Raw genomic sequence first — 13,808 nt, forward strand, 5'->3', positions numbered from 1 at the left:
TTGTTATAAAACATCTCATTTTACTTTGAATATTTTAAATTGAATTGAATTAATATATTCCATAATATTCTATGAGGAAGACAAGGTTGATTTGCCGAGTGGCGTGATCTCTTGGTATTTTTAAGAGGTGTGCTAATTAAGTTTAGCTGCATACACTTCAACAGTCTAATTGGCCGAAAGGGTGTATTTATTTGCTCTTCCACTGTTATTTGCACTTCTTTCCTGTAAGCACATACTAAATAACACTTTAAGAAGACGTCAATCGACAAGGGTAAACCAAAGCAACTAACTTAATTTTCTCCTTTTCCCAACCATCGGTGACAGCATCGACGAAAATAGAAAGTGAGCATCCTCTAGCCAAGTTTCAAAATTATTTTGCAGAAAGATTCAAGGTAAATTATTTCCTGAAACGAATCTCACGTACGCGCCTATCAAGTTGGCGTGTCAAAAGAGAATTTCGACTGGATGACCTGATTTTTCTCCCGCCGACAAGGAAAAGTGAATTTCGCAGTTTCACAGTGACACCTGTCATAATCACGCAAACTCGCATTCCATGCACATCTTCCTTTCCAAATTTACCTCTTTGTGAAAATAATTTATAGCACACATCCACATACAATATTACCGCTGAACAATTTAATATCTATTTTCGTCCACGGCTTCCGCATAAGTTCCTCACAAAAAAATAATTGATATGGCAGTGCGGCATTTTCTCAGTGAAAAACTCTATACTCTGAATAATATTAGAGTGAAGAACAAATCTATGATTAAAATGTATTTTAAATAATTCTTTAATAAATTGAAAGAGGTGTTATTTTTATCCGAGATTAATAAATTCATAATGCGAAGCCTTAAATTTAACAGTAACTTTAAACTTCTTTGATTTAAATGTGTGTGTTTTTTAACATTTATCATGAAGTTGAAAACAAAAATAAAAAGCACTCATACCGAAAGGGCGGTCGTGCTTGCGTCGTACTTCGAGCCACTCTGAAGGTTTTCAGCCACGACTGCGGTAGGAATTATGCTGGCGTTGATTCGGCCGCCGAGCAGTCGGCGAGAACAAGAGTTGTACAGGTGAAAGTTTGTCGATTTGGTGAGCATCTGGCGTGAGACAGCTCGCGCGACAACAACCCTCGCGAAAATAACCCAGTTCAGGTGGTGGAAACGCGATTGCTGCCGAGAAGGAACAACGCGTTTATTGCCCGTGTCGGTCGCTAAGGGTTCGTTCACCACGAGCAACTCGCGTGCGCCCTATTCGTTTCGCCGCACACATGTGCAGAGTTTACACTCTTGCGTAGTACACCCCACAGCCTCAAGCGGAACCACCCCTGAGAGGCGCGCGCATTTTGCCACCCTCACCTATAGCCGCATCCCCAAGGGCCCAATAACCCTGCTTTTAATTTTCTTGATTCCCTGTCATCATATATCCTAACAGTTGTTAGTCCCTCTAAAAACCATAATTTTAATTTTAAATTAAATTGATCCTAGCTTAGGCAGAGACATTCTCTGTTTGGCGATAGCTTTTTACCGCTTGATCAAAAATGACATATTTTAGGCCAAGGCTTGCCTCATTGGACTGAATCAGTTCTTTTTTTTTGTGTGTGTTTCCTTATTGACGTAGTCTAAAATTTAATTAATTTACTAGAAAAAATCATTGAAACGCTTTCGCCCTATAGTGTGACGATTGTAGCTTTCGCAAATGTTTTCCAAAATACAATTCCAAAGTTTCCAAATTCGCAGTAGCAAAAACTATATTGCCAACACAAGAGTAAGGTAATTTGTGTTAATCAAAAACACATGATTCTTGTTTAAATTCAAAGATATTTGGTTTATTGGCATTGTTATCGTAATTGATTTGAAACGTGACAAAAGCAAATCATTTTGGTTCCGTATAATTCCAGCATATAGAGTTCTACTTATACATCAGGGAAATTTCTTTAAATTTGGAAGCTCTCGGATTCTGAAAACGCACCGTCTTGGGAATCAAAACTGTTGTAGATTTTGATTCCAAAAGAATTTTGCTTCATATGCAGACCCATCAGAATAGTTCTCGAGAACTTTCGATAACAAAGATGAAATTTTCAAGAGCCGGATATTTTGATACATCATCAAGTGTTGTCTAATTCATTCAAAAATTACTTAAGTATATTGACACATTGTTAAGACGTTTTTTAGTTTAATCAGGAGACTTCTTTTATGCAATGACTGCGTATCTCATTTTCCATAAAATATAGATGGTCTACATATTTTACAATTAATTAACATGACTTGTAATAACAATTCAAAAATATATGATACACATAGGCAACAAATTATCGTTAGGGCTTTCTTACATGATTGTAAAAATGGTAGCTTTTAAGTGTATTACTTTTTTATTATTTAATTTATACCTTTCTTGTCGTTACGAGGAAAGCTATATTTTATAAACACATTAATCATGTCATTCGTTTAAGTAAATTGCAAAATAAAGCTGCACTTGTTTCAAAAGAAGTTAATTCTTGTTATTTTTGCTCAAAGCATTTAAGGAAAAAATCGAGATAAAAAGGTGAAAATGCACAAAAATCTTTGGTTAATCGTAATTCACATTTACAAAAAGCAGCGCACATTTGGACTAGGAATAGTTATTATTCTCATTTTGAATATCAATGGGAAGACTACTCATAAAAGAGATACTCACTCTGCAGAAGTGACAGAAGACAGGGCAGAATTGGGAATGCACTGACGAGGGGTTTCTTTCTAAGTTGCTAACTGACAAACAGCGGTATTGACACAACCCGTTAAATCATATTAACAACTTATACTCATTCAAAATTTATCTTGCTTCACGCTAGCATGATTTAGTTGGTAACAGCACCCACTTACAAGTATCAGAAATCGAGGCTTCGAAATCCCATTAGAAAAAATCTTATATGAATACAATTTGTTGAATGAGAGGAGGACTGAGCCTAAAAACGGGAGTACTCATTGCGTTTTGAAGTTTCAAACCCGGCCTTACAGGCATGCACCCTTCAGATAATATTGCAATGCCAAGTCTCTTCAAGCAAGCGAATTAGATACCATTTTAGGGTATACATCCAGTTTCCTTTAATTTGCAGAGTCTTTTAAGATATTCATCAACATAATCAAATTTCACGCTTTCCTAGATCCATAACAATAATATACGCCCACCAGGCACTAAATTTTAGCGACAACTGGTGTTTCGGAGCTATATAATTACATTAACAGTATCTAGTGTTGCTCCTTTTTTAGGATGGACTGTTACATGCTGATTATCAATCTGCTACAAGTTAGATTTCAACCGAACCCTAATAGAAGAAGCACTAAAACTCATCAAAACTCTCCAATTGATAACGTGACACCATTAGATGAAACCAGTCTACTTTAAAGCCAAGAGAAAAGCACTTGGACACTGTGGAGGACCTTCTACGCGCCGAAACTCGCTTCCAGTGGCAGTGATGCATAATTTTTGAGAGATCAAAAGTCTGCAAAGTGCATATATAGTGAGTTTAATTAAGCTTCATTATGGAATTAAAAAAAAATTAATCATGTACCTCTACTGCACCCAGCTTGCAGGCACCCACAGGGGCTCTGTTTCCAGCCTTTGAACTGCTTGCACCAAATGCTCGAATGCTATAGAGAGGTCGGCATTTTCAATTACTTCGTCAAACCAGTGTCCGTAGAGAAATTCAATTCTGGCAGCGCTTCGCTCAATTTCTTCAAACTCTTCGTCCTGTCAAAAATCAAGTTTTAATTTTTCCCTCATTGAATTCAGCATTAAATTACCGTGAAGCCTCTTGAGTTAGCCTCGTCAAAAGTAGATCTGGCGTATGCTTCATGGCGTGTCTCTTTTAGAATGTCAAAGGATGGTGGTTTAATGTAAACCACAAAGGGCTTTATATCAGGTGTTCTCAACATTTTGAGGGCCTAAAAGTTGTATATTACTTGCATGTTCTGAAATAGGCGAATAATGATTAATTACCTGGTAGTGAGGGTTTAGAATGCAGACATATCCAGCGTTGATTATTGATTTGACACTGTCAGCTGATGTCCCATAAAGGTTGCCCTTATATTCGCCATGCTCAAGGAATTTACCAGCAGCAATGTCTTCCTCCATTTTTTCTCTACTTACGAAGTAGTACTCTTTACCATTGATCTCTCCGTGCTTAATTGGTCTGGTTGTAACTGCAAAAAAGTTCAAAAGATCCATCAGTGTATAGAGTTGACTTTCAACAAATTAGACTCCTCTAATTAAGGGAAAAGCTCTTTCAAACAATTTTAACCTTTTGAATTTAGCACTAAACTTTACAAAATGGATTGCAACAAGTCTTTCTAATGATAAAATAAAAACTATTTTTCAAGCAGGTTAAAAATTTGTCCCAAAAGATGATCACACTTTTAACTTTAAAATGTATTAACTGATATCACAATTCTTACAAGGTATAGTAGTTTTGAATTTGTCCGGGTCAAGGGCCATAAGTCTCCGTTTTAGTTCGTTGCGACCAATGCCAGGGGGGCCAATGAGCACGACAGGCCGCTGAAGCCCTGGTCTGGGATAGAGCTTGGCCACCTCTTCATAGGTAGCGATTTCTTCACGATCGAAGTCGTCATTCTCTGCGGTTGCATACATTATCTTTTTAGTTCTGGGTTTTGAGGCACACCTTGGGGATTTTGGGGACTGACATCCTGGCAGTACTGAAAGAGAACACAGACCTGCGGAAGAAAATTTAGTACATTGTAATTATTGACTGTCTGGATCGGCGCTCAGGTTTGCTGTCTGTCCAACTTCCTTTCTCTTTGTCTAGAAGAAAGCAGACCTCATAGCAAGTTCAAAATTGTGGGTTAAACTTCAACTCATGCAAGTAAGTGTGCAGTGATAGTTTTAGGCGGGAATTTTTTGTGTAGTTAAGATGAAGAGATTGTGTGCTGAAAACATATGCTGGAGTAACTGTATCCTCTTATTAAAAAGTTAAATCCTGTAAAAATGAATTTAATTGTGTTTGTGAAAATGGAAATTTGTTGTAATATGAAGCTGTGATGTGATTTCAGTTGTGAGAATCGATATTCCAGGGTTTGCCAATAAAATAAATTTAGCTTACCTCACTTACATGTGACAATGAAGGTAAATAAATGACAAACACGTGTAACTCAATTCCAATATAAATGTAGCTCTTAAAAAAAGGCAAAAAGTGATAGTTGACATTGCTTATTCATCATGACCAATGATCAGATGCTTAATACTTCGATTTTCCCATGGCGAATTTGAAGCTAGTTTCGAAAACCCTGGATAGTAATTGTGTGATAAAGGAGTTGTAAAATGTTGTAAAAGGTAGAAATTCCGTGAGTAAAAGTGTTCTGAAGCTCAGGACGAGCACCAAATTCGTAAAATTTACTCAGGCAAGAGTTGTGTCCCGTCAAGGTGTACTATATTCTGCAGCCAGACACAGGTTATGTGCCATATTTGTTTTGTCATTTTAATAGAGTGTACTCAAAGAATTAAAGCCAGTGAGGAGTAAATAAACAAAATTCAAGATGGCAAAAGCAGCTTTGATTCATTTACTGAGACTGCAACTTGCCTGGCTGAATATGATTTTATACACACACAAGTATTGGACATGCTGAAACTGCAGCTGCTGAAATCAGAGCAGAGAATATCGCTAAAGAGGGGCAGGCTGAAGGGGCACCACCACACCACACGTTAATTGGCCATGAAGCATGTTAGTCAGATCACCACAGGCCGAAAACCTACTCACCAAGGTTGGCAACATCTAGTCCCTTGAGAGACCTCTCATGGACGATTCTCTTCTCTTGGAGAGCTCTGCTTGGAATGAGACCTGCTCGCATATTGCGGTCATATTCCTTTCGAGCCTGCCACCTGTCACATCAAATTTACAATCATTCTAGAGCAAACAAATCAAGTGAATGAAAGTTTACCAGTAGGCGTCATCTTGGCTGACTATGTGCAAGATGTCACCCTTCTCAAAGTCGAGGCCTGCCTCCTTGCAAGGAATGTAAGGGTCACTGGTCGCACAGTAGTCAAAGTGCGCCCGAACTCGGACCTTGCTCTCTCGCAAGTTGCCTTTCGCATCGGCTGGCACCAATTTGAATGTAATTGTTCCCTCAGAATTTTGCTAAATGTTCATATGAAAGTTGGATTAAAGTAATAAAAAAAAAATCGTAAATGAAAACGCACCAAAATTTGAAGCACATCATTAGGAGATTTTCCCTCAGTGCATATGTTGTTCACTTCAACCACTTCGTCTCCAACGTGAATCAAACCAGATCGATCGGCGGCACCTCCATGCATGATTCTTGCAATCACAATTTTGCCGGTTTCTTCATCCGTCTTAATGGTAGCACCCTGGAAAGCCAATGGATTTTTAAAAAACATACATTTACAGTCTACATCAAAATAAAACAGCAAAAGCCATGGGTGCGAAATAAATACTTGCTATAATTAGATTGCATTTTTATCTGTGTGAAATAGATAATAAAGTATTGTAGATAAGTACACCAGTTTGAAATTAAAAGAGCAAAAACAACAGAAATCCGACACTAAATAATGTAAAAGTGCCATTCAAGAAAACAAAAGCGGAAAACGCGTAAAACTAAAAATTGGAACATTGCGTGTGATATCTAACACATCCCTAGTTAGGCAATTGTATTCATCCATGCTAACAGAGAGAGGTGCTGCTTTAGTTGCTAGCACTTACCACAATTGGCTCAGCGCTTTTAGCGCCCTCCTGAGCAAATGCAAGAGTCAAATTTTATTTCTTTTTGAAAAGAAATGCCAATATGTTAAACCAAACTTGTGGTTGTAGATGAAATTGTACAGTGAAAGTATTTAAAGTAGCAAACGAAGAAGGACTGACCAGCGGTTCGTTGCTCTTCACGAGTTGAACTATTTTTATTGTTTCTTCATCCTCGTCAATGTCTATTGGCACTTCAGGTAGAACGGGATAGTAATCTTTCTGTGCAATGCAATCGTGCGCATACAGCAGACCCTGAAATTGCGAAAGGAATAAATTTAAAAGCTTAACGCAAAAGCAACTTTATCGGATTTACTCTTATCAGTATTATTACCAACAAGTTTATTTTCGTCACGACAAACTTCAAGCTAATCACCTGTATATGTGGCGTTTGAAGCAAAGTGAGCAGCTCCTGTCCATTTTGTCGGCTGTCCCAAGACTTTTTGGGCTGCTCGATTAATGGCAGGACGTCGGCGAGCGCTTCGAGGGCTGCCTGCACAGAACTGTCGACCACGGGATTGAACCGGCCGTCCCTAGTGTTAGTGCTGGCCAGAACCTTGTTGTGGATGTGCACGAGCGAGTGCAGCTCTTGCTTTTGGAGGAGCTCGCTGAGGAAGGCGAACTCTTCGGTGCATGGAAGGTCGTCCCGAGACTCTTCAAGGGTCACCAGCAGACGAGACAGTGCTGCACCAAACATAATTACACAATCCAGTCAAACAAATAAATCAGAACAGGATGTGATCCGCGTGACAGATGTCGGCTTAAATTGATTTGACTCTACATTACTCATGGTCGAGCAGGATCAATGTGGATGAAAGTTTAATGAGCTTTACCTGGGTCCCAGTTCCTGTTGTCCATGACGAGGGCCGTGCTCATCTATCCTTCAAATAATTCACTAGCCAGCCCTCGAGGCAGAGCTGGAAAAGCACAGCCAAAAGAGTATGAGAAACCAACAAAGTGAACGTGCCGCAGAAAGAATATGGCGTGATTATCTTTTTCAGAACGATCCCCTCAAAAAGTAATGAAGCTTGAGTCAGAGAGGGTGGCTCAGTCGCTGTTGCTCGTCCAGTGGTTAAACTTTAAGGAAGTATGGAGTTTAAATAATTACTTGCTTTCAATCAAAAAAATTCCAAAATATTAAAATTAAATTCAATAATTTTACTTAAATTTAAATCATTAACTTATTTCTTTAACTAACAAGAAGATATATTTTTACTGTAAAATTATGTAAATTCATTTGTTATAGCTAAATATGCAACTATTATTATGCAATTATTATAAGACTCTATATAATATATATATATATATCAATATATATATATATATATATATATATATATATATATATATATATATATATATATATATATATATATATATATAGTGAAATCGTAAATTTAAAAAGGGCAATTTACAAAAAAAATATTAATGATGTTCCGCTTAATAGAGCAATATTTAAGTGTAAGTAAATGATCACACCACTTGATATTTATTTTCCATAATTTCAGTTGTTTGTGGTTGCTCCTCTATAACTTATTATCAAATTAATATTAATGTTGGTTTTTTAATAAATCTAATTTTATATGAAAGAAATAATGCTGACACTTATTGGTCTTTGGTGGCAGTAAGACCCTACCCCAGAGGAGGAGAAAAGCCTAATTCAGAGCACCTTTTCAACAATATTGTATGACAACTGCATATTTGACCATTCTATAAAGTTGAATAAATTTAACAATTATTATAACCCAGAAGAGGGTAACAATCCCAAAATTCTCCACAACAAAAAACGAATTAAGATTTGAGGGTCAAAATTTTAAACACCTTAAATTGCCTCTTTAAACTTTGACATAAAAAAGAGCTTAACAGCCAAGTGGTAAATTTACAAACAAAGGGGGGTAAAAATTTAAGGGCCGGTCCAGCCCCGTGACAAATTTATTTGCAAACCTGTTAGTTTAGCAAATTCTGATATTGTGTACTTGAAGGATGAAATTTTTCAAATATTTAACGGGATCAAGCTAGTTATAAAAATATATAATTTTTATAAAGCAAGTCAATTATAAACAAGCTCAATACTGCAGTGCAAAATCAGTCAAGGGTGGGATTTCTGCCCATCGTATAGCACAAGTTATCAACAGAAAAAACTGGCCGAAGAGTGTTAGTTGGTCCAGTCATTTCAGTATAGATTGGAGACCGCAAACTTACCCAGTCTAAGGAGCAGCCAACACAAAACTCGCAAAATCAGAGGTGAGAGAAAAGCACCCCAAAATTTGACATTAGGGTTGCCATTTTTATTTTCAACGTGCACGACATCCGTGGCCAACTACTCAACTATAATATGTATTCCAATGTTCAAACTGACGAGATGAAGAAAATTGAATGCACTTTCCACCGCTAGATGGAGAGTAAGTACAGGCAGCGCGGTTCTAGAGGACTCAAGACTCAAGTCAAAATTAGGTTTAATTGGTTTACACAGCCTGCGTGGAGGGCTTCAAACACTATATTTATTTACTTTGATCGCGCAGGTTTTCTAATATTCCCTCTAATGCCAGGAATTTAATTTTGTACAAATAATTTTAGTATTTTAGAATAATTAACCCACCACCTTAATATTGGAAAATATTTTATCTCATAAAACAAGAAGTGTGGTGAGCATTAAGATAATTTACCAGAAAATAGAGATGATTACAGAAGATAAAAAAATACCATTTGAAGAAGTTTTTAATTTAATGATCCCCTTTAGTCACTTAAGCTTTTTTAATTTACAAGACCAGACTCAATTTAAAATTAAATAATAACAGAAACCTTAATTTTTGAGCAGAGATCGTAATTAATTATTGTTTTTTGTCTGCAGATGTTAATTTTAAATATTTATAATCTTGTTCCGCACATTTCTAACAACGTCAGTTTAAGCGTCTGTTGACTGTAGATTTTTTTGACTCAATGAGGAATAAGCTCATAAAAATTAAAATATTTATAAAAATTGTTATATTATTGTGATGATAGCGTACTACAAATTTAAGCGTCAATGTCGTCTTCATCATTTTTATCTTCAGAGCAGGAGGCATCAGAGTCTGAAAATCCATCACTGAAGTCATCATCATCTTCTTCTTTGTTAGCTGCTAATTTCAGTTCGTTCAGTTTGTCGGAGAGCTCTTTTTCCAAATTTGCTGGCTTCTTGTCAGGTTGATCAGCAGCATCTGAAACGATAATAATAATTAATACTACTGATTGTGAGTATCAAAACTGCTTTAAAGTGGATATCCCAGCGATTGCTACCAGCAAATATTTAAATAAACAAATTTATAAATTAACCTTTATTTTTTGAAGCAAGGAATCTGAGGAAAGTTCTCCTCTTTCTCTCAGGTAAGCTTTTTAGAAGCTCTTGCATTTCTCTGTCCAAAACTTGCTGATTGGTTTCAACCGGCTCGATTTCACTTTTCTTGCCGCACTTTGGGCACATTTTAGCTTCCCTGGCGCAGGGTGAGCAGTAGGTGTGGTACGCGTGCTTCACAGTCTTCTGCTGGCATTTCGGACACTTGGCAGGCGCGTTCAGCGGCTTGTATTTCTTGTATTTGATTTTCCACTCTATCACTCCTTTGCAGTGCTCGCACACGTTAGCCACTCTCATGCTAGCAATCTGGAGGTTCTTGGGCGTTTTGTCATGCAAGTCATTTTTGAATGCGAACGAGTTTTTGTGCTTTTGTGCCCGCGTCCTGGACGTGTTTCCCTTTTGAGTACTCATTCTTCCTGCAACAAAATTAAGAAATATTATTTATAAGGAAAAGCTACAGTTTTCGCCACCGAGTTACAGTTTTCGCCACCCCTACTTGTACATGGGATTCTCATAAGAACTGGCGAGATGTGTAACGCGGCAGAAACTGTAACTTTACCATACACTTGTAACGCTTCACTCAAGCTCTGATATAATATTAAGCTCATATATGTAAATACAGTATTTTATCATGAGTGATATCATTTGAATGTTCAGGTCGGCAGTTAAATAATAAATTTATTTATAATTAATATTCATAACAATCAGTAAGACAAATGATTAAAACATAATTATATTGTATTTTGAGTAGGACAGCCAAGTGAAAAGTTCAATGGGGAAAATTATTATAATAATGCTTTTATCAAAACAAACTAAGCTTGGGCTTCAATACACACCTCAACCTAAACCGTCAACAATCCCACGGGGTTGGAATCAGTTAGAATTCAGGGGGCGACGTTCAATCACAAACACATGTGGTCATGTGTTCGCAGTGTTCGGGTTTTGGTGTTGGTGCGGTGCTGCCCTCTGTGTTTCTTTCAGCTCAACCAGAGCATTCTCTGATGTCTGATGGTTGGATTATGTTTAAAATGTGGCGCGAATAAAGCATTGCAATGCTCGCTATGATGTCTAAAATCCACCTAATTAAAAAATAGAATTAAAACAAAAATAGTGCGGAATATTATTATCCTACTATATATATTGTTATATATTGACAAGAATATTGCTATCCTACATAATATTTGCATCACAAAATACTAAGCAAGTTACTTGATAAATATTTTATTCCTTGTTCGACACAGGAAAAAAAAAGGAATAATAATTATACTAGTTAACTTAAAATTCATTTAAATCAAGCAATTTGTTATGTCATGGTAAAATTAACTAATTAAATTACAGCCATAAATAGGAATATTAATTATCCCAGGATAAAATCGCTTTCAATTTCAATAGTCCTTTTATTATTGCTAAATGATAGACTCATGCATATGGCGATATGGCTAAAGATTATTTTAAATTAGCATTTTTATTACAAAAATAGAAGGTAAAAAATTACTCTCGAATGATGTGTGGTTTATATAATTATGCAGTAAAAAATTCAAGTCGTAGCTCTGCAGTCTGCATGGGTTTTGTTTAATCTCATTGTATTTAATCTTTGGCTGCAAAAATGCTGCTACTCGGATCGGTAGCTTCAAGGCGCGCAAAACGGACGAGCGTCTCTGCATCTATTTAATTTTCTTGATTAAGTAATTTTATAACCCTGTAACTGAATCGTTGCGAAATGAACATCGCTATATCTTTTTACAATCTGTCATGTGTGCGGCAAGGTGGTCATAGTGCAAAATTCATGCAGTGTGGCGCACGAGGTAATATGTGGCAAGAACAAAAGCGTGCGACGATTAAAGTTAATTAAGCGTGCGGGTAATTTGCCATAAGAGGTGGTCAAACAAAGAGAGCAGGGAGAGGGAGAACTTATGTAAGTTTATATTTTACCACCCTGCAGTTGGACGCACACACCCCAACCCTTGACCTTAATTTACAACTATAACGGCAAAAACATTCTATGTTATGGACAGAACGTGCACACGGCCGCCCGCTGATTATTTATTGCGTTATTCACCTCGGAAATTGTTTAATTAATAGTTAGGGTGATATCAAAATGCGACCATAAATTTCTCCTTCTGTGTAATTTGCCAGAAACGAATGGCTCTTGCCGCCGTGTGGGAATATTTTTATCCTTATGTCTATAATTACCCTGCAACTCGAATATACGCTTTTTCAGTGAGCTGTGCGCGCGAGTGAGCGAGGCCCTGTTTCAAAATGCGAGTTGGAGCTTTTTATTTTCTCTCTCTCACTCTCCATGCCAGCGCACTGATGTATATGTTTAATAAGAGATTAGAAAAAATTGGCGGGTCAAATTTTTCACGTATCATGTAAATCATTCGGCAATGTTGTAATTATATTTTGCAAAGTTGTGACTGCGCCGTTCTCTGTGATTGTGAAAATTTATCGCTCTCCTATTTTCTACTTGGCTCATATAAATGTATATGGTACACCTTTAAGTGCGATCTCCATTTTCATACTTAAATGGTGTACGTGGCATCCAATGCCACAGAAGTTAATCGTTTCAATTTAAAAAAAAATTGTTAAACAATCCAACATAACTTATTTATTTTTTATATGCCAGATGATATAATATTTTAATTTTGAAATGTCTTGGGAATCTTATAATGCGGCAAAAAGTGAGACTTAATTAAATTCATGAATACGAATTTGTAAGATGCTACGTTTTTCGGGTGCTAAAAGAGTTTTAACTCTTGGAATGCTTCATCTATGTAGGGTAGGTTGAGACTAGCCTAGCGGTGTGCACTTTTTTAAAATCTTATCATTATAGGAAAGCCAAGATTTGGTCGTAAAAATATTTTTTTACAACCCTAAGAAGGACCAATTTCGTAATTTGTTTTTAAATGAAAATTAAAGGCCTACCGAACATATTTTTGCGTTCTACAAGGTGGGAGTATCAAAATATAAAAATCATAATAATCATGTTTTAATTTGTGTTCAATTTCAAAAATTCGATTTTAGTAACCTTCAACTACCACTTTGGGAACAACAGGATAGAAAATTTACAAAAAATCAATTACAAAAGTAAGCAAAATATCAAATAAAAAATAAAAAAAGGAATAATATTTGAATAAAAATAAAATTTAATGTTAAAACACGATGCAAAAAAGAACAATAGCAAGAGGACGTAAATGTTGAAAGGCACTCTGTTGCATGGCTAATGCCGCCCTAAAACTTATCAAAAATATACGACAAGCTGTTATACGGACAGCAGGTAGTCGTTATGATTTTATATTTTTTGACTGCAGTATAGTGTGCTACTATTTTATTATACACAAGAGCGGCTGCGGCAGTGGCGCGAGAGATTGAAATGCTCGATAATCCATTCATCGCTCATTCATATGGATATGACGCCGGCACTGAAATTGAGTCTGCTGAATTAATTTTATGACAATATGCCGTGATAAAATATAATATTAATATTATAAATTTTTCCAGAAGGACGCAACGCGGCGCATTATGCACGCTCGGTGTATTTGTGCCGTGCACAATAAAAAGTATACAAAAACTCGTGTGAATATGAGATTATGTATTTTATATTTATACCACTCACTCTCTCTCTCTCTCTCTCTCTCTCTCTCTCTCTCTCTCTCTCTCTCTCTCTCTCTCTCTCTCTCTCGCGTGGAGCAGCAGAACAGAAAGGGAGGAGAGCAGATTTTTTATTGTGT

At 36.6% G+C, this 13,808-nt stretch overlaps 3 protein-coding genes across 8 annotated transcripts in view; all 3 read right to left on the minus strand.

The window, feature by feature from the left end:
* Positions 1 to 2,735, minus strand: part of LOC135939945 (photoreceptor ankyrin repeat protein-like) — a 33,213-nt gene extending 30,478 nt beyond the window's left edge. For 2 of the 3 annotated variants that reach the window (XM_065484571.1, XM_065484568.1), the window contains exon 1: positions 2,678 to 2,735. The gene's annotated coding sequence lies outside the window, so the exon portion shown is untranslated. Of the gene's footprint in view, positions 1 to 948; positions 1,250 to 2,677 lie in introns of those variants that run through there. The other variant, XM_065484570.1, reaches the window with a different exon arrangement.
* On the minus strand, positions 1,802 to 9,091 carry metro (membrane palmitoylated protein 7-like protein metro). 4 transcript variants are annotated; one of them, XM_065484563.1, is made up of 13 exons: positions 8,949 to 9,091; positions 7,580 to 7,663; positions 7,123 to 7,430; positions 6,870 to 7,001; positions 6,711 to 6,740; positions 6,191 to 6,358; positions 5,932 to 6,128; positions 5,751 to 5,872; positions 4,435 to 4,611; positions 3,980 to 4,182; positions 3,784 to 3,924; positions 3,552 to 3,730; positions 1,802 to 3,482 (listed from the first exon to the last, which is right to left on the minus strand). In XM_065484563.1, the coding sequence occupies exons 2-12, from the start codon at positions 7,620 to 7,622 to the stop codon at positions 3,554 to 3,556; spliced, it is 1,698 nt and encodes a 565-aa protein (XP_065340635.1). In that variant the 5' UTR covers positions 7,623 to 7,663; positions 8,949 to 9,091; the 3' UTR covers positions 1,802 to 3,482; positions 3,552 to 3,553. The 4 variants fall into 4 exon arrangements, with proteins under 4 accessions (XP_065340635.1, XP_065340633.1, XP_065340636.1 ...); XM_065484561.1 differs by having other exon boundaries at positions 4,435 to 4,710; XM_065484564.1 differs by lacking the exon at positions 6,711 to 6,740.
* Positions 9,092 to 9,714: 623 nt separating this feature from the next.
* On the minus strand, positions 9,715 to 11,178 carry LOC135939692 (uncharacterized protein C9orf85 homolog). Its single transcript, XM_065484202.1, has 3 exons — positions 10,914 to 11,178; positions 10,059 to 10,493; positions 9,715 to 9,943 (listed from the first exon to the last, which is right to left on the minus strand). Exons 2-3 carry the CDS (start codon positions 10,486 to 10,488, stop codon positions 9,762 to 9,764), a joined length of 612 nt encoding a protein of 203 aa, XP_065340274.1. The 5' UTR covers positions 10,489 to 10,493; positions 10,914 to 11,178; the 3' UTR covers positions 9,715 to 9,761.
* Positions 11,179 to 13,808: the final 2,630 nt, after the last annotated feature.

Source organism: Cloeon dipterum, chromosome 3 (assembly GCF_949628265.1).
Source record: "Cloeon dipterum chromosome 3, ieCloDipt1.1, whole genome shotgun sequence".
Taxonomy (NCBI): domain Eukaryota; kingdom Metazoa; phylum Arthropoda; class Insecta; order Ephemeroptera; family Baetidae; genus Cloeon; species Cloeon dipterum.